Raw genomic sequence first — 24,346 nt, 5'->3', positions numbered from 1 at the left:
GGGGGGAGGAGAGAACCCTCCAGCGCTTAGATTAAATAGGACCAGATCTTGTTTCCTGTTGGCTGAATTGCTCTGCAAGAATATGAAAGCAGTACGGAAGAAAAGCACTTTCCCAATGGCAAAGTTTCTCAATCAGGGAAGCATTTTGACTTGGCAATTAATAAAGGCTAGCTGAAGAGTTTGGTATTGAAATATGTGTTTGCATATCTTCACAGCAAGATTCTGAAAACAAGCAGCATATGGGAAACTATGATTTGTTTAAACAATATAAAAAGGTAAAAAGTTAAAGATGAGATGCAAGTTTTCTTTTAAATATCTCTATGATCTCTGTTTTACAATAGCAAATTCATATATTGAGTAAAACAAAGATTTACAGTAAAGTTGAATAGAACCAATTGCTTTTACATTTCTGTAACTTAACAGCTTAAAGAGCATACAACTCACAGCCAAAAGTTTCTTATACAATCTATTTCAATGAAAAGAAGCAAAACTGTGATTTGTTTGTTTCTATAATTCCTATTTACATTGTGTTTATTTGCTCAAGAAAAAACAAGGCCATTACCAAGAAGGTCCTAAAGACATCTGTAAACACTAGGGACCTAAGAAATCTCAGATGAACCATGGAATCTCAGATGAATCATGATTATTGTCTAGAGATTAGGACACGTATCCTCAAGTAATTCAACTCAGTGTGTTCAGATCCACTGTTCCACATGCATCACTCCACTGAGCAGCTTGCCTCAGCTCAGCAGTTATCCTGTAAAAGCAGCAATGGTTTCATATCTAGGCAAGATGCCCGAAAGAAAACAAAAGAGACTTTTTTAGTAAGCTTCCCCTCAGTGAAGTTTGTACATGTTTGCGTGTTATTTACAAAGTGAAACAGAAAAGACCTAGGAACTACATTGCCTAGGGCTTCAACATACCTCAGCGGTTAATATGTTCCTTCTTGTCTGGAAACTTTGCCCAGGTAGAATGCAAGGGAAATGTGGAAAAGAGGAAATTCAGCCATTTGCCCTAACATTCCCCCAGCTGTACGGTTGAGTATAACAAAGTGGTATGTATACTGAGTGTGCAGAAATCCAGCTTTATTACTGAATAGGACACTAAATGCAGATAGATAGGTATTCAAAAAAAAAAAAAAAATCAAGCTCCTTATTTCTTCTTACACCTGTCCTTAAAGAGGGCCAAGTATAAGTTGTTCCCTGTACAATTTTCTCTAAACTTGTCTGAACTGAAGGAATAATATATTGAAGGAAAACAAGAAGGAAAAACGAAAGAAATAACATACTGAAGGAATATATTATTTGAGGATGCAAACACCAAACTTTCATATATTGCATGCCTATTTCAGTTTTGCCTGCTTGACATACCAACTGTCTTGGCTTAAGAGTCCCTGAAAACTTTAACAGTTCAAAACTGAATGTTACAGAAGATATCTTCTGTAAGCAAAATTTAGTGTGGGTAATTTATACTGCAAAGAGGAAAAATTACAAATGTCAGACAAGATGCAGGTAGGGACTATGACACGTGATTTGGCTTATTTTTCTACAAGCCACAGCTAGACACTACTACTTGGTACTTGCCTATACTTGGCAAAAGTTAACTATAAGTAAGACTATTAGAACTGGCACAGTATCTAAAACAAAGTGCTGATACCAAGGAATTCTACCTCTTACAGAGGGCCTGTGAGATAGCAGAAAGTTCTGGCAGTTCTTCAGTACTGCAAATGATCCCTATACTTTAGAATCATTAAAGGAGATACTTTGTCCACCTAAAATTGAATTCCGTACAATCTGATGTCTGCTTAACCAATAGCAAGCGAACTGGGAGTATCAGCTCCCATGCTTGCACATCACAATTTATCAAACTGGCAATTGGCCAGGTATCAGCATTTTTCATTTTATTTCCCCCATAGATATTGTAGGGCATTATACATCCACACCCACCAAAAACAACCTGTCTCAGTCAACAAACTAGCTTAAGTGTTCTTCACCCTCTCCTCACAGGCATAAAGACCGGAGATTTCAGCTGACCTTTCCTACGCCATGCAAAACTTTGCACCAGCTGGGTAGATATGGCTGGTAATGAACAATTGCTTTTCCCTGCTTCTCTACTGTACAGTACAAATGTTCATTCACAGCTGAGGGGGGAGGGAAGAGTAAAGCCAAAGCCAGGAAATCAAACAAGAGCTCTCCTCTTTAACATCCAAACTCCAAGTATACTGCTCAGGGGCAAGACACATGATGCTTGAGGGAAAAAGGTAGCAATGAGCTTGTTTTGCCTCTGACTGCTCTTTAGACAAGACATTTTAGAATATGGCCTACTTCTTAAAACAAGCTTTTTTGCTTGGTTGGCTTTCCTTGGTTATTCTGAATCAGACTTTTTCCATGAATACTGCAATTGCTTAAAAAGAATCCCAAGTGAAAAAACTTCTCACCGTTTTCTTCTTGGACTTTTACTTTTTAGTTTTCATTCCACCTGACCTCAAGAGACCTTCTCGGGCCTACACAGACTTAGACGTATGACAGCCTCTGAGCAAACTTTGTATTCAAGCACCAAGACTAATAAAAGCACTATTCATCTAACTAATATATGGAGGTTTTAATGATGAATCAGCCTATCCAGTAAAAATACAGAAATAATTTTTGTCAATTTATGCAACTTGGCAATAAGTAAAACGATTACATATGCATTTTAATGCAGAGGTACAAATCAGAGCATAGATAGAAGCTGACTGTAAAAAATCATGTCCAAGAAGTTGGGGGCTAGAAGAACTCAACCAAGGCTTCATATGCCAGGTGTGGTTTATCATAACACATCTACCTTTGACTTCACCCATCTTTCCTTTTGGCAGCAAATCCAGGGCTGGCCATGCCAACAGTGTTTTGCTATCTGAACAATGCAGTTGTATCAGAGCTGTGCAAATACTCACTCACTCCGTTCCCAGCTTTCTTTTTTTTTCTAGACAGATTAATTTAACATGCTTAGAAAGTTTTATCATGCTGAATTAGCGTTCTTAAGTGATTTAGAGATGAGATAAAAAGGTTTCACTGTACTCCTGCACCAATTAGAAGTGGACTGCGTTCGCTAATGGCGGGTGGAGGGAAAGAGTGGCGTTTCGCAGCTCGAAGGGGACAGACGGTGATGAAACACCTCTGCTACCCGCCAGGGGACAGGACACCCCACAGGAATTCGGGGGGGCACCCACGGGAGGAAGGGCGAGGGAAAGCACCACGAAAATAAAGGCACGGGAGTGGGGAATTCGCGCATCGGCTTATGAACTTTCATCGGCATCTTTCCGCAGACTGCTGCTCCTTCGTCCTTTCGGGGGGGGGGGGTGGGTAAGCCCGCTCCCCGCGACGGAGCGCGGCCTCGCCCGGCCGGCGGAGCCCGGGGGGCCAGGCGGGCGGCAGAGGCAGGAAGTACCGGGCTCGGCTGCCCAGCGCTGCCCGGCGCGGCGCGGCGCCGGCCCCCGCGAGAAGGCAGGCGGGGCGGCGCCGCGGCAGGTGGCGGCGGGCGGCCGGAGCCGGGGGGCGGGAGGAAGCGCTAGGCGGGTGGGTGGCAGGCGGAGCGGCGAGGGGAGAGGAGGGGAGGGGGCCGCCTGCGCGCCTGCCCCCCTCCGGCCCCGCGGCGCGGCGCACCTGCCGCCCGCCCCTACCTTGTTGAGGTGGGGGTCGCGCAGCACCTCGCAGCCCCTCTTCATGGTGAGCTGCAGGGGCCCGCCGCCCTCGCGGACCGCGGCTGCCTTCCCTGCCTGCATGGCACGGCGCGGCACGGCGCGGCACGGCTCACTGCCGTCAGGTGGCCGCGGCAGCGGAGGCAAAGCGGTGGCGGCTCCTCCTGCTGAGGTGACCGCCCGGCGGGGTGGGGTGATCCTGCCGGGAGGGAGGGAGGGAGGAGGCAGAGCAGCCGCAGGGCGCCGCCGCGCCGGGAGTCACCGGCGCCGCTGAGTCCTGGGGGGGCCCCGCGGGGAGGCCGGAGGGGGCGGCGCGCACGTGCGGGGGGTGGGGGGGAAAGACCCGGGGCACTTCGCCCCTCGGCGCGGCCGTTAACGGCCTGGCGCGGCCTTTACGGCCTGGCCGCCGCCAGCCGCCGGCTGGCTCTGCCTCTCTTGCCGCGTGAGGCCTAAGCCGGTCGCTGAGCGCTCCGGGTCGGCCCTGACGTCTGATTAAGTCACTCACCGCTTTTACTGTGGTTTCTTCAGCGTCCCCCCCGCCCAAATTTCCGTCTCCTGTATGCCAGCTAGAAACGAGCCTAATAATCTGCTCGGGGAAGAGTGCACCGGAGCTTCACCCTTTTCACGCTTGATTTCATGCGGGACTCTCTGTTGTGCTCTCTGTGGAAAATAAAGTGTAATCGTAACTGCTTCATACTTCTGATACGGCTGTTGGGTGTGAGAGCCCAGTGCAGTGCACTCAGGTGGGAGCCTGAACCCTCCTGACCCAGCCAAATGCAGGACTGTTGCAGATTAATTAAATGCCAGGCAGCAACTAACAAATCAAAATTTTGCAGCTGCTTTAAATCCATCTCTTTATATTTAATCTGTCGGTCTCGTATTTATTCCACTTCCTCATGTTATATAAAGAAGGCTTCCTCAGAATCTGGCCTTTTCTGTGTTTGTTGTTCTGTAACTTGAAAAAGTTCATTCGGGGTTCATTAAAAAAGGAAAGTTGGAAGGGTTTCAAGTCTATATTTCTAGAAACTTGATTAGCAAGTCAGCAGAAAATTCAGTAAATAAATCTCTCCCTCTCTCCACCAATTTAGAAAGTATTAGGAAAAGCAGTATTAAGAAAAACCTTTGGACAAAATTCTGACCAGTCAGAGCCTGCATCCCACTAATTATTCAGGTGTCCTTAGATTTGTCCAGGAGAGCTGAATATCCACCTACACAAGTCCTGAATTTTACCTTAAGTAGGGGATAGGGATATCAGGGTAGCATTTCAGGCTTTTCATGGTAAAAGTGAAAAATAAAAACCAACCTAGAAGCATTATCTTTTTTTTCCTTTGTGGGTTACATTTAAATTATTCTGAAAGAGTGATCACCTAAGTGCTGTACTTTTGTCCAAGAGAGAGCAATGTGTATTGATGTCATTTTTATCTTAGTGTTACAACACTCTCTATAAAAAACCTCTCTGATTAGTGCCAAAAATCACAGAAATCACCATGAATACCTGTTGCGAGGTCAGCCAAGTAACTTCATAGAGTCTGACCCCTGCTAAGGACATGTCCTGACTCACCTTGCTCCTGTTACTAAAAGTATTAGTTAAAATGGCTAATTCAGATAAAGTCAATTTGGAGATTATTTTTATGTAATCAGGCTACAGAAACAGTTTACTATAATATTTTCCATACAAAAGAGGACCAATTTACTCCTCCCCTTCTTCCCAAAATAGAATTTGTTTGTTATGTTTGAACACGAATAAAAATCAAGATCATAACTATCTGTTATGATAAATGTGTCAAATGTAAAAATGTCTCTACTTTGGGCCTAGACCTTGACAGCTCAAAAAAAAACCCAAAGAAAAAAAAACAGAGTATTGTCTCCTGTCAGCTGTAGAAGTCTTCCGGTTGAGGCCTGGAACATATTAGCTTAAAACAGAATTAGTAGGGATTAGATCATGTGAATTTTGTTGTGCATTTGCATCACCTTAGTGGTATATCTTTGAGCAAGATATAGAAGCAGCACTTGAATGTGCAGGACTTCAGAGTGTGTGGAAAATCTGGTTCAAATTCTTCTGTTCATATGAGAATGCAGATCTGATTGCTAATAAGCATTTGATAATTATCTCTGACTGTACAGAATTTTAGAGTGACTCTTAAGTGACCACATCCAGGACTTTACGATGTTTGACCCACAAAAACAGTTCAAAACAGGTCATAGAAATAATGTTCAATAGGTATATCTGCAATTAGAGGTGGTTATTCCAAAGGAAGACTGCATCACCTTATAAAGTTATAGTCACAAGACTATAAATAGAGCCTTTGAAAGTGGCAGAATTATTTTGTTATGGCTGCATATGTGAGACAAGTATTTTTGCAAATACATTAGCCCACATTCAGATAAATGAGTAGTGAGCATCTTAACACTGTCAAAGTGTTTCTGACAGAAGATACAGTGGGTGATTTTGCTTTGCCCATATGCCCTTCTGGCAGGCACCTAATCCTGTTTCTCAAATGGCTTTCACATGGAGCACTTTTAAGACCCCTACTCAAGAATTTTCTTATGTGTCTGTACTTAAGGCTTCCTCCCAACCCCCATATTTACAGTTAAGTGAATTCATTTAAAATTTTACTGGTAACATTTTGTCTGTGTCAAATCTCTCCAGATTTATTATGGATATATGAAAAGCTCTACTTGAAATAGTCCTAGAAAGAAAGACTAGAAGGAGCATTGGAGGTCCTCTAGTTTGCCTTGGGGTCTCAAAGGAAGATCATCAAGTCTTCAACCATTCCTGCAGGCAGTTCTCAACTAAATTTAACCTATTGTTAAAAGCTCCAATAAATGAGACTTCACAGCCTGCTTTGGCAGCCTAAGAGGAAGGAGAAATAAGTACAGGGGAAAAAAAGATCTTCTTGTTGCTGAAATAGTTATTTAAGATGACTGATTTTGTTTAAATAGTAAGAGGGGATCTTGGGAAATGTCCCTGTGTCAGACTGTGACTGATGAGGGCATTTGGGACCTGTCAATGCATCGTTTGAACCACTGCAGAGTCTGGGGTCCCAGTCTCCTGCAATCCTGCCATGGCACTGGCGAGAGGTTAGTTTCCAGGGCTACAGGTTTAGAGGAAGAGAAATTCTACATCCAGGTGGAAACAGCCTATTAACTCCTTTTTTTTAGGATCGTGCTTGTATTTCATGTCTGACTTGCCCATATCGAGATCTGTAGCCTATCTGTTACCAACTGATGTGGGAATACAAACAAGAAGTTTCCTCCTCTTTGTAGCAAACTGACATTTTTAAAGACTGCCCTCCACGAATGCCATTGTGTCTTCTCTTACCAAGACCAACAACCTCCCGATCCTTCAGTCCCTCCTCACAAACCACATTTTCTACTTCTGACCATCCTTATCATGCTCCTGAAGCACTGTCTGATGCTCCATACAGGTCACAGTACTCCAGCCGAGACCTTACCAGCCCTGAATCAACCAAGAGCTTTACTTCACGTGTTTTACCAAAGACAGTTCTGTTTGTACTTCTCAGTACAATGTTTGCTTTTTTTTGCAAGAGTGCAACACTGTTAACTCATGGTCAGTTTGTGATCCGATATAACTCCACGTCCTTTTCTGCAGAGATGTGGTCTGAATGAGTTGGCAATATCAAGTCAAAATTGGCAGAAGTACAAGGTTAGCTTTAAAAAAGCAGAATTGCTTAATGATTTAAAAATAGAACTGAAACGTCTTTAAAGTTTGTATTATGTAAACATTTTACAGTAGCATTAATAAGCCAGACCTAGTAACAAGTCTAATAGACTTGTGCTTGGTAGTTTGAATGTGAAATTTATTTTAATCATTGTGAAGCATATTTTTGGTTGTTTAACCTGAAGGAGAAACAAAAATTGAACAGCCTCAGCCCCATCCCGGCTCAGCCTAGGGCCTTCAGTTGCTGCCCCACGACACTGCAGCGGTGCTGGCTCCAGCCCCACCAGGGCCCAGCCTCTGCCCAGCCCCAGCCCCCCCGACCCCGACCCTGCAGCAGTGTCTGATGCCCCCCCAGGCCTGGGGCCACCCCGGCTGCCCCCAGGGTCCTGCTCCCTCAGGGCAGGGGGACAGGCCCTGGTGCCACCAGGAGCCCCAGCTGACACCAGTCCCGGCTGCAGGGAGCCGCTGGCCTTGCAACACCCCAGTGTGATGGAGGGTCAGAGAAAGGGCCGATGCAGCTCTCCTCACAGGTGTGGAATGAAATGACAGGAGGCAGCAGTTGCAAGGTGCAGTTGGAGAACATCCAGTTGGGGATAAAGAAAATATTTTTCACCAGCAGGATGGGTAAGCACTGGGACAGGTTGCCTAGAGAGGTTGTGGCGTTTCAGCCCTGGAGATTTCCGAAATTTGACTGGACAAGGCCCTGAGCAACATCATCTATCTTTAAAGTTAGGCTTGCTTTGAACAGGAGGTTGGGTCAGATGACCTGCAGATGTCCTTTCCGACCTAAATTTTTCTGTGATTCTATGAGTACTGCAATACTAAGAATGACAAATTTGTTGAACATACAGACATATCTACAGGAATTTCATGATAGCCACAAAAGGCTTTTCCTCCTCATGAATTCACAAAGTTTCTGTGATCTTGCTGTTCTGTTTCTGGCCCAGCTAGCACTACTTTCTGGCTCTTTTTCTGCTTAGACTTATATCCCTTTGGCCTGTGGGATTTTTAACCAGATGAACTGTCTTTGTGCACCTTAACTTTACCTTTCTTTCAAGAACTTTATCCTAGATACCTTAAATCTAGATAACTGTTTAGTTTTCTACAACTAGGGATAAATAACTTAAGAAGACCCCACAATTTTGAAATCTGATGTTGTATTCATGGAAATACTAAAATTATTTCAGTATAATATGAAATATACATAAAACATATATAAATATAATAAAACAGTACAAGTAAAAATGCCTGTTGCAGCTTTTATTGGATGGCATTGCATAGTTCAGGCATTGCAGGAAAAAAGCCCTATCTGGCCAACACGTATTGTTGGATATATTGAAGCACTGTAAGAGAATTTCTGCTTACCAATACCAACTTCTGTCACATCTCAAACTACTGTAAAGTAGAGAGATATTTAAACACAGAAAGACAAGTGGAAGTAGTTGCATGGCCATATAACTATGACTGGAAATCTCAGGTTAAACCAGTTCATTTGTGCTACAAATTATGCTTGTGATAGAATGAAAATTGAATTCTCCCACACCTCAGTATTAGTCTTTTGACTTATAGACCATGCTGTTCTCATTGTAGTCATAGAAATTGTAGCACAAGGTAAGAAAGACATATATGTAGATACACGTGTGCGCACACACACACACGCACATATCAGGGCGGCATGTTCTCAGATGAAATTCTGGCTCATTTTACAGATTCAAGGAGATCGAATGATGCCCCCAAAATAAGCATCCACACTTTTTTCAGTATTTGTCCAGATAGTCCAGAGTTCCCTAAGAATTATCCTATTTCTACAAAAACCAAAGAAATTTATTTAAGCTGTAGACGCCTAAATATTGATGGCTTTAGTCACCATTTAATCACACAAGAATAGTTCTAATGTGATCAGTAATAGATTTGAAAAGCTGATGTGCAATACTTCTGTTTTGATCATACAGATACTTTGCAGTTATTTAAATGACATGCATAAAGAAGTGGAAAAGTGTGTCCCTTCTCTTCAAACTTTACAAAAAAGTTTGAAACAAATCTTCCTTGAAATATCCTTTTCAATTTAATTTCCTGAATTGGCTGGAGATTGGGAATGTAAAATATTTCTAGATTATTAAGTCCGCTTATCAGAAAGATGTGAAATCTTGGTAGTGCTATCTTTTCATCAGTAATGCAAGCACCTTCATTTTAAACTATACATACTTTTAGAAATCTAAGTGTACTCACATAGTTCCATCTCAGATATTTTAGAGATAATGTGAAAGAATGTTTCAGATTACTAGAATTAAAATTTTTAAACTGTTTTGTTAAGGATCCTGGAACAAATGTATCTTGGCTTCATTTTAGTTGCACTAACAATGAATTTGGAGCTGAGGATTGTTCTGTGCCAAAATGAAATTGCTATGACTTTATGGTATGATTTGTACCTTAGTACTGGGAGTTCACTATGTCTTGCTAGGAATAATAGGATTTTAGAAGAAGGCCCCAAACAGCATTTTTACTTAAATTACTGTATCAGATGTATGTTCCAGCAATAAGAGTGGTAATTCTATGAGTCTCCATCCATTGTTTATAAAAATGTGGTGAATTCTTTTAGCTCTACCAATTGTAGGCTTAATACCAAATAACTTCAACACCTTTAGGATAATTTTGGAATAGTATTAGTGAATGTATTTCCATTGTTTCCTTCCATTTGCACCATGGTTATGTCTGGTACAGTAATTTTGATGGTTTAGCAACTGCCATAGCATGCTCAGAATTTCTTTTCTTTTAACTGCTTCCTCTGCTATACAGGGACAGATGATTTGGAGAGCCTATTAAAGCTTTTTCTTTTCCACTTGTGCTAATTACCTTAAATATTTTGGAGATTTTCCTGCAAAGTCCATTTTGTTTCCAGATCATTAGCAATGTTAAAAACAAACCTTCTCACAAATATGTTGGCGTAAGCTCAAGCACAGTTCTTGGCTCATCAGAAACCCTTCCTTAAGCAAGAGAAATTGTGTGGGGTCCATTACATGCAGTTCACTTGCCCCAAAGCACTGGGGGTTTAGTGCATGAGCTTCCAGCAGGGCTTTAGTTTTTTCATATACAAAGCTTGTAGACAAGACCAATTAAAAGTTTAAATCAGCTAAATCAGCAGGGAAGAAGAGTGAGGCATATGTTTCTGATATAATGAATTGCTCCCTTCCAATTCAAAGAATGGCACACTGCTTTCACAAGAATCTGTAGACTAGGTACAAGGAAATCATGGACATCACTGTCTATGATGCCTGATTTGTTAATATCTGTAAAATGCCTAGACAGCTTCAGAGTGAGTAAAAATGATCAGGAGAAATATTATTTATACTTTTACCAAGCTTAGCACCTAAAAAGAGCATATTTGAGTAAGGGTTCATGAGTAGTCCTGACAGGTGATACTTTTTAGTTCATACTTCATTAGAGCGAAAAGAGTAGCATTTCTGTCAAACCTCTTATGATATAATCCTCAACCTTAGTTCGTTATCACTTGGGTAGTAGCAGTCAGTGGCTCATGAATTTATTCACTGATGAACCTACTCACCTTGTCTTCCAAAGAGTCATTGTATGCAGCTTTACAGAGGCCCTCAGAGGTATAGATGCTATAGCTTTTATGAAATGTGTGATGCATACCCTAATTCCTTAATATGCAGGCAACAAACTTCTAACAAAGATATGTCCATCTGACTCCTACACAGAAAACAGTAACCTGGCATACCAAAAATCCAACACAATGCAGTATTTCTAAGATAATATTTCTAAGACCAGCTAACTCAGTCATTTCAACTATGGACATTGTTTTCCAAATAACATTTTGTTGTGCCTTTTTACAGTTTGTTAATGCTATTGCTGCTAAAACTTAATTTGTAAAAATTTGCATTTTTTTCTGCCAGGCCAAAGAAAGAAATAACAAAATTTGTTTAAGCAGCGATTTTTCTGATTTAAAGTAGTCATGCACAAGATATTTCACCATTAATGTGGATTTTCAGTTAGACAATGATAACAAGATTTCAGAAATAATGCAATGTTGTTGCCTGCGCATAACAATTAGTTAGTGGCCTAGTTCAGATGAGAGTTTCAGTGTTTTATAAAATGTCTAAAGAATAGATGTCCCAGTTAACATAATTAACTGGGAGGAACAGTTGAAGGGCAACATTTGTTTATTTTGGGAGAAAAATATACTGAAAAATTAAATGAAATTTGCTATAAACCAGCTGTAGGGAGAAGTAAGAGTACATGGGAAATTCTAGATAGAGTACATGGAGTGGACTGACATCACTATGCAGCACCAGTTATCTTACCTGGCAGATAATCAAATGTCTTCTTAGTGAAGTTTGTCAGTTGTTTTATTGATTTGTACAAGCAAGAAGAGATTCCCTGAAGAAAAACATTGCTAAAAACATGTATAGGACTGTTAATGTAAAAAAGCCCTAAAAATTTCTAATCCTAATAGGAGAGAACAATATGTCTTAATAAAGCTACATACCACAACTTGTTACTCTGTCCTACCATTACTGGTTGTAGAGTCCTGATAACTCTTTAGGGAATGTTCACACCATGAATTTCCCATATGTCATTGCCCAAAACTTCTATAATCCCCTTTAAAAACAGTGTTATTTCAAGCAAATTCCACCCCCATAGAGCCGGGGCAGTCTGTGCTGCAACGTGCAGCAAAAGCCAGGCACTGCTGGGGGAAGGAGAACAGCAGCAGCACTCCTGAAACCAAATCCCTTTATGACTGCACTTTGAGCTCTCCCTCCGTTATATGCCACCACTAAAGAATCATGTCATCTCCCACCACTTTGCGTTACCTGAATGCAGGCACAGAAAGCATCTTTTTATAATTAGCTGCCTAGGCTCAGCCTAACTAGGACTATAGTGTGTATCAGGCCTACAACCACAGTACCCTGAAATCACAGCATGCAAAAACACTTGCTATTAGCCTGGCATAGGTGTAGGGCTCAGTGTGCCACAATCATATGGACAACATTAACCACAGCCACTGGTACGCAAATCATTTTGTGGGGAGTACAATCTTGCATCTAGTTTGTCTGATGTGCAAGCATATAAATATGAGAAGTCTCACACTTTGTCAGACTAATGGGCCATCTATCACAATATCCTGTTTTTAAGAGCAATGGGTAGTGGTTGCTTTGGGAAAGATGATAAGAAATATCGCATTCCTTGGCATTCCCTCTCAGTTCATGGCAATAAATTGCAGGGACCAGGGACTTCCTGAGCCAGAATTTATAGCCAGACCATCGCATTTAAAGCCATGGATTTAATCTGATTCCTTTTTGAATCCCTTATGCTTTGGCCTGTATAATATCCTGGTGAGACATGTTTCATAATTAATAATGTATTGTTTGGAAATGTATGGTGTTACATATTTTCAGCTTTTGCCTGATAATTTTGTTGGATGACCCCTACTTTTGTATCATGAGGAGAAATGAATAATCATTACCTGTTTATACTCTTCACAATCATCAAAATTTTGGAGAACTGTGTTAGTTTATGCTGCAGTAACTTCTTTTCCAAACTGGGGGGTCATAGCCTATTTAAATCTTTGTGTTATACCTCAGCCCACCCTTTATACTTTTTCTATTTTTTTGCTAAAACTCTTTGGAGATGAGATGACCTCTAATGCATGCAGTATCCAAGATGCAAGTATACTATGACAGTATACAATGTCACAGTGACAGGCTATCTTTTGTTTTCAGTTTCTTTGACTAAATAGTTTCTGAAACTCCACTCAACTTTTTTACAGCTGGGCTGTGACACTGCCCCTAAAATTCTGTGCCAATTTTCAGAGAATTATCTACAATGACTCTGTGGCCTCTTTCCTAAGTGATATTAAGTAAATTAGAGTCATTCATCGTGTATGTGTAATTAAAATTATTAAATTTCATCTGGCATTTCATTACCCACTCACTTGGTATTGTGAGGTCTTTTGAAACTGCATCTCACTCAACCTCCCTCCTGTAGCTGGTGAGCATGCAGTCAACTTTGGGGGGGGTTTTTGTTTTTTTTTTGCCAAGATCTCTGACATCAGGGCATAGTTTTGTGAGTCAGAAAAGACAAGACTTGCTCAGCATCCTGACATCGTGCATCTTTTCTGTAGTTCTCAGATCACCTCTCATGAACCTGCCCTGACGATGAACAAAAGCTGCAGGTAACACACTATTTGTGGTAACTGAACTATGGGTACAAGTATTATCGTTGTTCCCTATGAAATGTGAGCTCCCCATTCTCTGAAAACCAGAAATCATTGTATTTCTAATGCCCAGGATCTTCGGTCAAATCACACAAACCCCCATTGCCACAGCTGTTCTGATGGTTGGTTGGCCAACACTAATCTGGATTGCAGAAGACATATTGAAGTTGCACAGAGCTGTCCTTCGGAGCACAGCGGCAACTTACTTCTGTAGTAATCAGCTGCTCTGACACTTACGAATCAACTGGTCATTTAAAGTCAGCATAACGCTGTGATCCTACTGTATTATGCTCATTCTGCTGTACTAGAGACACTGTGGGCAGTTATGAACTCATGTCTGTCCAGCCTGCCATGAATTAATAGTTATCATTCTCAAGTCTTATATGTTGGTAGTTCCTTCTGAAAGGCCATTCGTGGTCTCACCAGGTGCTTATTCCACCATAAATGTATAAGCAGGAATAGCTCACAAAAAAGTTTACTGGTTTACACTCTAGTAGAAACTTAAAGAATCAAATAGTAAACTGAATACAAGGCGATCTGACAAATACCTAAAAATACATCTGCATCAAGGACTAGGAAGGACAAAGAAGTTCTTACACTGCCCACCATTCCTAAAGCAATTCCAGTTAGTGTAGCACAATAAATGTGGGCTGTGAGCCCTGAAATCATGGCATAGCTGAGGTGCCATGGCAGGACATGGATATGTAAGATTTAGTGTGTACCTAGCTTGGTAAAGCAGGCTACAGGTGGATTTGCACGTATGGAAACCAAAAAGGGATATAGGCAGCACTATTAACATATGTTTAAGAGAAATGTAATTATCCCTTGTCACATGAAATAGTTTTCCATTGTACGGTGACAGATCTTACCTCCCAAAACAGACATCCAGAGTGTTTCAGGTCCCCCCCCCTTTTTTTTTGTTTCCCTTTGTCACAAGAATATCCATTAATAAAGAATTTCATTACTTCCAGTGCAAAAGTCCCAGAATTTAATTTTTTTTCACTGCATGATGCAGACAGAAGGTTAGCTAGTGAAATTTAGAGTGGATTGGCAAGGAGGTTTGCAGACAGCAGGAGGTCAAGGTCCATACAGTACATCCATGAAACATATCTGAGTAGGCAGCATCTTTCTCTGTAATTCTTATTCTTGTAATTGATTATTCAGTCTTCCTCCTAATAAAGTTATACTACATACTTGCTTTGACTTCTTCGGTCATGTGTGCCTCAAAACTGAGCTAATTTGATTTCTTTCCTGATAGAAATACAGTTATTCAGACTGAGTCAAAGAAAATACTCTGTGCGCGTAAGAATTCAGATCTAAAAAGATCCAAAAGGAATTTTTTGTTCTAAGAATTACCTATGTGGGACATGCAGTAAGCCCAAAGTTGGGGCTTTTAAAAAATTGTTCAGCTAAAATGTAGGAGGGTAATTTCCTCCATATTATAAAATACTGATTTTAACTTCTCTTTAAACAATCTCTCATATAAAGAAATCAAATGGTATAAGGGAGTTGCTGTCAGGCCAGACCGTTTTATATTAAGTTTTAGCCTTAAGAACATTTTATGGTTGGGTCAGAAACAGAAGCTGTCAGAAACTTAGTTTCCATGTCATCAGAGCACTACTGTCATTAATATGCCATACTATGACAATACAGAGATGCAATGAGAGCTCATGTTTGAGTAACACATGGCCTTTGCATAACATTCAATCTCCAAAGTATTTTGCAAAGATCAAGTCTTCACGTCACCTCTCTGGAAACATGGAGCTGCACATTTTTACTTCCATATTGCAAGACATCATACCAAGTAAAAAAGTGCCCACTGTACAAAGTGCTGAGCACCCTGAATTCCTTCTGATTTACAGCATGAGCCTATGGCCCTCCTAGAAACCATTTGGCCACTGAACCTTTAAATGACATAGGGAATCTTTTAGTGACTATTCATTCATTATTTATTTTACTGTGGCAACTAAAACCCTGATCTGGAGTCAGGCATGTATTATGCTAGTGTATACTAAAAGACATAGTCCCTGCCCCACAGAGTTTTCAAACTGAGGTCCCAATCTGGCCTACATTTGCGTGAGTATTGTATTTTTGCATGTTTGAGAATTTCCCATTTGACTTTCACTGGGAAAACTTTACAGAAAGCCCACACCTGCTGAGCTTCAGCATTCTGGCAAGCCCAGCAGAGAGGCCAAATGGGAATTCACAGTCAAGAGAGGTTGCCTGGATTTAAAAAGGGTGTGAACCTTCCAAGCTCTCAGGGTGTGTGCAAGTTTATATTTGGATAACCTAACAGCTATGCATATAAATTGTCAGGGAAAATTAATGAATGGTGCATGTGCAGTATATCAAGCATCATTGTGTCTCAACCAATATTTTCACATGCACCAAAGTGCACATTCCTTACTGAGGGTTATATACAATGTTTGAAGTTTAAAAAGTGAAGTGATTTGAGAGTATATGAATGCAGAAAGCAGTAACTCACTTTTTAATATCTGGGAAACACTTTTTGTGTTCGGTTATGGCTTTCAAAAGAAAGTAAAGGATTTCTGATCTAATAACAATCATAAGACATTCCATACTAGAATTTAATTTTGAAGTTTAAAAGGAATAAAATGGAAGTGCTGTCTCAGTCCTGGCTTCGCTTTCTAATGTGTTTCCCTTGACCACTTTTTTTTTTCATGGAACCTATTGCAATGTGTTTTTAAGCAGCTATGAGATGTTTTATATATGAAAAACACTACGAAATAAGTGTATATCCTTTATCTTCTCTGAAGAATTCCACTCTGCAACTGAGTCTCATGTTTCTTCTTTTTAATTCTTTCTGACTGCTTCATATTAATGTCTTCATAGTAGTTTTAGCATAGTAGGTATTATTTATGTCCTAAAGTTGTTAGCAGTTGTCTTAACCAGACCTGAATGCTTTACAGTGGCTCTAAACCATTTCCCTTCCCACCCCAACTCCTTAATAGTCTGTGACAGCTCTATTATTTCATTTGAGGTTAAGGAACAGCACATCTCAGATGTTTAACTTCTGAATCTTCACATTTACACCTGTAGGTGGTATTTGTACCAATTTATAGCATGATGACCTTTCCCTGCGCTTCCTAAAAATTTGTTTGATATCTCAAAATAATTTATATTGAATGGACTGGTGATCCAGATTCCAGGACGCCATAGCTTTAATCCAGGGTACATTGAGATTTATTTAAAAGACTCTGCATGAATTAAAGACTTGCAATCTGCCTTTATATTCAGCCATTTTATTCCTGTTGACTGAATCACCTATAGAAACAGCCGGCGCATTTCTAGCAAGGGCAATCCTGTCTCCTGGAAAGGCTGCCTCGCTGTGAGCTCCATCCAGCCAGGTGCTGAAAACTTGGGCCCTCGGTCAGCAAAGTCCTAGTAGATGCCAGACTAAGATCAGTGTTTAGCAGTTTTCAGGATAAAGCTTTGCTCCAAGATGGACCATTCTTTCTTTGCTCCTGTCGGAGTAGTGTCCCAGATAAAGGAGTTTATCCATCCTTCCTGCTTTGTTTATCTGGCAAGAAGAGATTGTTATGCTAAACTGGGGGACCCTAAAGTTAGCTCAGTTTACAATATCCCATCTGCTTTGCTCTGTAATGATGCTAAGGTTATAATAAGTTCTGTATAGGTGTGTAAAAGTCAATTTGATAATAAAAATAAAAATAAAAGTAATAGTTAAAATAATTAACAATACAGAGACCACATTTTAACTTCAGTACTACTTCATCAAGCAATAATAAACAAATTCACTGCAGATGGGACAGTTGCTCACACGTATCACCACAAGGGAATTTGGCCTAGTACACTAAAAACATAGCTAATAACTCCTAAATTATTTCTGAATTAAGGCTATAGAAGCATGTACACAGCACAGAAAAACAAATGACAGATTTGATTCACATCTATGTTACTAGAGTAAAAACAGAAAGCAAACCTTTCCTTAGAAGACAGCATAACTCTTCCAGAGTTAGGACTTGCATAGCAGCTTAAACAGTGAACTGTGAGAGGAAGAGAACGACAAACTATTTCAAATGTGTAAACTGGCTACAACTTACTGTGAAGTGGAGCAATACAGGCTTTACACAAAGACGTTCTATAGACACTTAAGAGCCAAACTTTACTTTCAAGTGTACTTGCATTACGTCTACTGAAGACCAGCTAAAATTGGCCCAAAGTTGCTGTGATTCTGTAAACTCTATTTCAATGTACTGGAAGTGCTAAAGATGTGCTCTGTTACATTTAAGGAAAGGAGAACTTCACCATGCCACTGTAGTTCGTATGGTACTCAGGGGGACAAGTTTTTCAGAAACAGAACAGATTTTGATCATCTAACTGGTGTTCAAACATCTTTCTAATGCAAAGCCTGAACTTCAGAGAGAAAGAGGAACCCCTGTCTTTGCTCTGTTCTCCCCTGGAGTCAGGATCTCTATATCCTTTCCTAAGGAGCACCTGAAAACCTCAGTTTTCACTCCAGCACCCACTACATTACTCTTGTTGCTACCAAGAGATTAATTCAGCCTTCCCAGCCACGCAACCTTGTAAACTGCTGCCTGCAGAACAAACCACCATTGCCCTTTCCCAGGCCACAAGGGAAGGAGTGAACGTTGTGCCCTTTTGATAATCTCTAGAAGTGATCTACCTCTATAGGCACGCACTTACAGAATAGGTATATAATATATAATAAGGACAGACAAAGAGCAGTAGATGCACTAACTATAGTAACTAACGCCATGGTTTGCCATGCAGCAGTAGGGGCGCAAGTAGCATCCACAGCACCCTGTGCTGCCGGAGCTGTTTGTGGGGCTATGCAGTAAACTGGATCAGCAGCTGAATGGGATTAAATTAAAAAAAACATTTCTAGATAGAAGAGCTTTGTATTTCAGGCCCTGAAAACGACCTGAGCTTCTGCCACAGAATCTGCCTGTGGCCATGAGCAGTCACTCAGCTACTTTGTGCCCCAGTTCTTTTCCTGAAAAGCCCTCATTGTATATGGCCTGTTGCAAGGATACATTTCTAAAGTTTGTAAGGTACTAGAGTGAGGAGAGCCAGGCAGACAAGAGGAGCTGGAATGAAAAGCAAAAACCATCCAAAAGCATTTGAGTTTGTAAGGCATAGCACAGTACTGCAGAGGGGTTTGGTTCTTAGGAAGTGATCTGCAGCTGGTTGCAGATGTTATTTACCAGCTATTCTGTGGAGATGGCATTTGTCTCCTAACTGACTAATTTCAGTTTTCATCTCAGTTTTCCAGTGACATCTTACATTTTCCCAGTACAATATGTTGTTAACAAGTCCTAATTTGTTTGCACCCAATAACAAATGAAGTCTCTGGTAATGCTTCACTTACTATTTGTTTTCCTGTGAGTGCCTAGGCAGGGTCAGGCCTGCTGAGTGTTTGGAGAAGCTTTCTCTATGGTAGCCTTAAGAGCTGCGTGAAGTGATGTTGGTAGTCTTGATGGGTAACATTTTCCCCTCTGAAGCTTCCAATCCTGTAATCATATTTGCACACATACATTGACCCGTTCATCTTTTCTAGCTTATTTTAAGTGAGACAGCTCAGAGATGTAAGGTTTGGTTTTGGTTATCCAGTTGGACGATAAGGCACAGGGCTAATAAGAAGGCATTTTGCCAGTGTAATCTTAGGGCATGTGACAAGAAAGCATTTGTAATGTTATCCTGACAATTTGTAGTCATTTGAAATCCTATTGTAGTTCCTGTTCCTCTAGTTATATGATTTGATTAATGTCCAACAGAGCATTTAAGATTCCATTTGACTGAGGACAACTGAATTTACAGCTAGTAAAAGAAAAAATTAAGGTTTTAAGAAACCTGCCAAGTTCATTTATTTGACAAATGAGTGTAAAGCTACTTACAAAAACACTTCATAATGTAGCAACACCTGGATCGTAATACATTTTGTAGAAGCAATGAAAATGTAATTAGTTTAAGAATTATGAAAATGATGCCAGGAGGTATATAAGATGTAGCTTGCTAGGAATGCAGAAGCATGGACTTCCAGCTTGCTCCACAGTAACGCAGGATCCCCCCAGGACCGACCTGGTGGTGACAGCCAGCGCTCGGAGGAACCGGCAGGTAGGTAAGGTATAGGGATATGCTGTACTTAGTGGTGGCATGGTTTTGTGTCATTCAGCCTGGGTATTGAAGCATCTTGTACAAGGGGATTTTTGTAATCCATTTGTGTTACAACAGCAGCCAAAATCCTTAGCCACATTTGAGGCTTTTTTTGGACAAAAAGGGCAAAACATGTAAGATACAGTCCCTGCCTTAAGGCTCTTGAAGTGAAAGGCCTTTGTTCAGCAAAATGCTCAAGCATGTTATTCACCTTCTGCACAAGCTCAAGTTAGACGAAAAGGAAGCGGAGCAGCAGAGATGAGGTGAGTTGGCAGAGGTGCCCAGCTAGCTAGCGGCAAAGCTCAAAGGAGAATTTAGAAAACTCCCTCTTCAAGAGCACCATAAACTCATCCCCACATCCAGTGCATACCTAAGCTCCTTAGCAAAAGCATACGCTATATGCATATACAGTGAATAGGCTGTTTTAGACTTAATTTCTCAACATTTTTATTTGAACACACAATGTATTTGATCAAAGAAAGTCATAAAGAAAAGATCTGTCTGGGAAAACACATTTTCTTCATGTTCCAAAAGCTTAAACCTTATTCTTTGGGTTTTGCCCTTAAACTTGAAACAAAATTTCTCTCTAAAATAATGGAAAACTGTCATTCTCACAGTTTTTTGTCAAAGAATCTTCAAAGTTGAAAAAAGTTAACCAGGAAGTTAGATGCTGATTTTCTGTAGTACAAGTAAAAATTGAAGCCATAAGTATTAATCCTGTAACAACTACTGCGTTGCGACTTTACATAGGGATTAAATTAAGGAATTAATTGATGCTTTGAAACTGATGGGTTGCAAATGCCAGGCTTTTAGTATTTTCCAGTTTAATATCAATAATACTACAGTAATGTTGACATCTTGGCTTTTTTAAAACGCCACACTTCCTTAATTTGTTTATATTGGCAATATTTGTCATTTTGCAGTTGTCTACGAAACACCTAGTGGTGACCGATTTAAACCATGTGCTGAGTGTTTCAGCTTGGTAATGATATTGCTTTGCCAGCAGGATTCAACAGCATAATGTGCATCACTGCAAAGTTAAGAACACTAAAGAGTCTCCAGTCCAACTATGCAGATTTCGTCTGTATCTATAGTCTGTAGATATCAGTTAGCTTAGGCTGCTGAGTTCAAGTGTTATGAAGTGTTCATATATTCCACATCTATTACACACTTCACATAGATATTAAATGTTTGTGTTTTATAAATTTTGGTAGTCCTAAGCATTTTAGTTAAACTTCTGACTTCAAAGTAAATTGCTTGGCTGCCAACCACACTGAAGTGGGAAGACAAACAGACAATAACCCATAGACCCCACAATATTGGATCTTTTCTTGCTTCCATTAAGGACAAAATAAGTTTATCATTGACTTCTTCAGTAGAGGGGCTGTTTCCCCTATATCTAGGATTTTTTTGAGTATCTTCTTAGCAGATAGGAAAGTCATGCACATTATGGGAAAGGCAGTATAAATGGAGAGACTATCTCATCTTCTTCTAACTTGACAAATAAACAAACCCTGATTTTTCCACACAGGCAATCTCTGCACTGCTGTTGGTCTCATTCAGTGAGGCATTCTGCAAACGCAGGTCTGAATCTGTGATTCTCTTTGCAGGCATCAAGGCTTAATGACTGTATTTATTGTGACTCCCTAAAGAAGGTAGCACTTCTCTTTTCGATCCTTGACTTTTTAGTGGGAGCTGTGTTTCCAGGAAGAATTAGAAACATCTCTTTCATTAAAAGAGCTATGCACAGTTCAGACTGTATCTAGAGACTGGCCCAGATAACTTCCCCTGAGGTATGTTTATTTATTTATTTTTATTTCCCTAATATATAGTTCTCCCTATTCTCCCTATATAGTTCCCCCTATTAATAAAGATAAAATGATAGAGCCTAGTCAAAAGGTTCATCATCAAAAGCAGACATGAACTGAAGTGTGAGGCCAAAGTCCTAAACTGTAGTCTGACCCACCCTCCCACGTTCAGCTTTCCCCTCAGCTGGCTAGAGCTCCCCATTAAATCTGTGCAGGGCACAGAGTGTCTTCTGCCCTCTCCCTGAACTACACCCCTCAGCCCCTGGGGATACTCAGGGATGTTTGGGAACCTGCAACAAGCCATTCCTCCACTGAAATCCTCTGAATCTGCTCTGACCTACAGGTTTGGGTGCTCCTAAAATGGTAGCTACTGTTTTGAAGGGTGCTAAGTACTCACCGTCCAGATAATATCCGAGTGGTTACAGAAGCTACCAATTCTCTGTGAATTCATGGCATCATGTATGTTAAAAAATAATATAAAAGGCCTCATTCTGGATTAAAAAAAAAAAGACAAATGGTGGCTTTTTTTGGAGCTACATCTTCAAGATTCACAGGACCTCATCAAGACATGTGACCTTCTGTGGCAAAATGATGTGCCTTCTCCTTCCAGAGTGCCCAGAGCTGGTCTTTCTATGCAGCTTGTCCCATTTCTGAGAAAACTCACTGAAATCATCTGTCCCAGTTCTTATGTCTCTACTGAGTGAAGTGTTTTTATATCTAAAATCTATATATGTCAATAGACATCTTCCATTTTAAGGAAAACTCTGCTCTCTGTCTCTCTTCTGCTTCCAGTAAAAGTTAGTCCAGGAAGAAAAACAAAAAGATTGGCTACTAGAAAACACTGTAGTGATACTTCCCAGGACACGCTCCTGAGTGAATTCTGGCTCAGGAGCTAACTGAGCTTTTGCATTTAACAGCCTGTGACAGCTTTGTCTTCCATGAATTTGTCCAAACCACTTCTGATTCATCTGAACTTTTAGCATCTACAACATTATGTGGCAAGGAGATTCACAGGTTAACTATGTATGCATGTAGAAGTACTTCCTTTTGTTTATTTTGAACCTGCCACCTGCTAGCTTCATGCGATGTCTTTGAGAAAAGACAGTGAAAAATCATTCCCTTTTCTCTATCTCCATGCCATGCAGGATTTTAAAAACCCTTTATCTTTTTCTTCTAGGTCAACTGTTTTCTAGATTGAGTTTTCCATTTTCTTACGTGGAACCCATTTGATACTTTGCATCCTCTTTCTTGCCATTCTCTTGTTTTATTATATCATTTCTGAGATGGATGAAGAGAACTACATATGGTATTCAAGATGTGGGCACATCTTAGATTTACTTTATTTTATTTTACTGTTTTCCATCCTTGCTTTATTTTTTCCTAATAATGCCTCACATTCTATCTGTTTTGACAGCTGCTCAGCACTGAGGTGACATGTTCATAGAAATATCTAATTAAATTGCAAGATTTCAATCCAGAAGGGTAATAGTCAGCTCAGGGCCCATCACTGCATACATAAAGCTGAAATTGTTCTGTCCCATATGTATCACTCTAGAGTAATCTCTGCTGGATTTTATCCACCATTTTATTACCTGTATACTCAGTGAGTATCATTCACATCACACTTGTTATAGCCTTTTGCAGCTCTTCATAGTGGCCCTCATCTTTACTTCATTGGCTAACTTAGTATCACCTGCAAACAGTGTCTGGGGTACCTGATTTGTTCCTGATGCCCGTTCTTGAATTTAGTTTACATTGTAAGGGTTTGAACGAAAAGGGATCCTGCTCATGGAAGGAAAATGTTCCCCTTCCCCTTCCAAGCTGGACTTGGGCTACTTCCATTTGTAAAATGGAAGGCCCCAGGGGAGCTCAGAGGAATGCTTAGCTGCCGCTGGTAACCTTTCCCATTTCTTCCCTCGGTAATCAGATCTCTTCTCAGGTCAGAGAGACCTGATACATCAGTCTCCAGACATCATCTCTACGAGCTAAATTGCCAGGAAAGTTTATGATCTAACTTCAGAAAAATGCCCTGAAAACCACCAAATTTATTTTTGCACATGCCTCCAGCTGAGAATGAAGAATGCAACATTCAGAGCATATAAGCTAAAAGCTAAAAGCAAAGGCAACATTTAAACTTGCTCTCAGTGATTTGAATGGGAGTTTGGCTATTTTCTTTAATGAATGACCAAATGCAAAGGCTAACCTTGGGAACGGCACCCTCTCACATCCCGGCACCAGGGGGCTGGACTGCTCTCTCTCTCTCCAGGCACTCAGGTTCCCCGGCTCCCTGCTCACCCTCTGCAACAGCCCTCGCAGACCCTTCCCCTTCTGGCAGGGCAGGGATGCTGACCTTGTACAAGGACGCTAATTCCTCGCTCCTTTTCCTTCATTATCCATACAGCTCTGCAGCCTCTAACCCAAAACAACAGGGCAAAAATTTCCAGGACTACAAGTCCTCTTTCTTCTGGGGACAAGGGGGAATTTCCTACCTCTTCCTCTCAAGCAGGCCTGCTTATGGGCTTTAGCCTTCACTAATCCCGTCCATATTCTCAGGCACAGGATTCCCAGGCTCATTACTTTTCTCTGACTCCCTTGTGCCGGGCTATGCCGCATTCAGTGCTTGATCCAGTATCTAATTTTGCTATCCACAGTTTTTCTTGGCAAACCTGAAAATGGTCCTAATTTGCTGATGTAATTTGTCTGCTTAATTACTGTACTATTATTATTTTTTCCTATCATTGACAACCCTGCTAGAATTTCTATAGCTATTAACAGAATTATAGTTACTTAGT

General features: G+C 40.7%; 1 protein-coding gene across 3 annotated transcripts in view; it reads right to left on the bottom strand.

Annotated features, from left to right (window-relative positions):
* Positions 1-24,346, bottom strand: part of ME1 (malic enzyme 1) — a 236,160-nt gene that overhangs the window by 201,925 nt on the left and 9,889 nt on the right. Inside the window, exon 1 of one of the 3 annotated variants that reach the window (XM_013948847.1) lies at positions 4,182-4,326. The exons of 1 other annotated variant lie outside the window; for it this stretch is intronic. Coding sequence is in view for 1 of the 2 variants with exons in the window: in XM_067294050.1 (XP_067150151.1) it covers positions 3,659-3,760 (102 nt within the window). In the remaining variant the exon portion in view is untranslated. Of the gene's footprint in view, positions 1-3,658; positions 3,830-4,181; positions 4,327-24,346 lie in introns of those variants that run through there. One more of the 3 variants, XM_067294050.1, reaches the window with a different exon arrangement.

This window comes from Apteryx mantelli, chromosome 3 (assembly GCF_036417845.1).
Source record: "Apteryx mantelli isolate bAptMan1 chromosome 3, bAptMan1.hap1, whole genome shotgun sequence".
Taxonomy (NCBI): domain Eukaryota; kingdom Metazoa; phylum Chordata; class Aves; order Apterygiformes; family Apterygidae; genus Apteryx; species Apteryx mantelli.
Note: the sequence above shows the minus strand (reverse complement) of the source record. Positions and strands in the feature narration are given on the sequence as shown.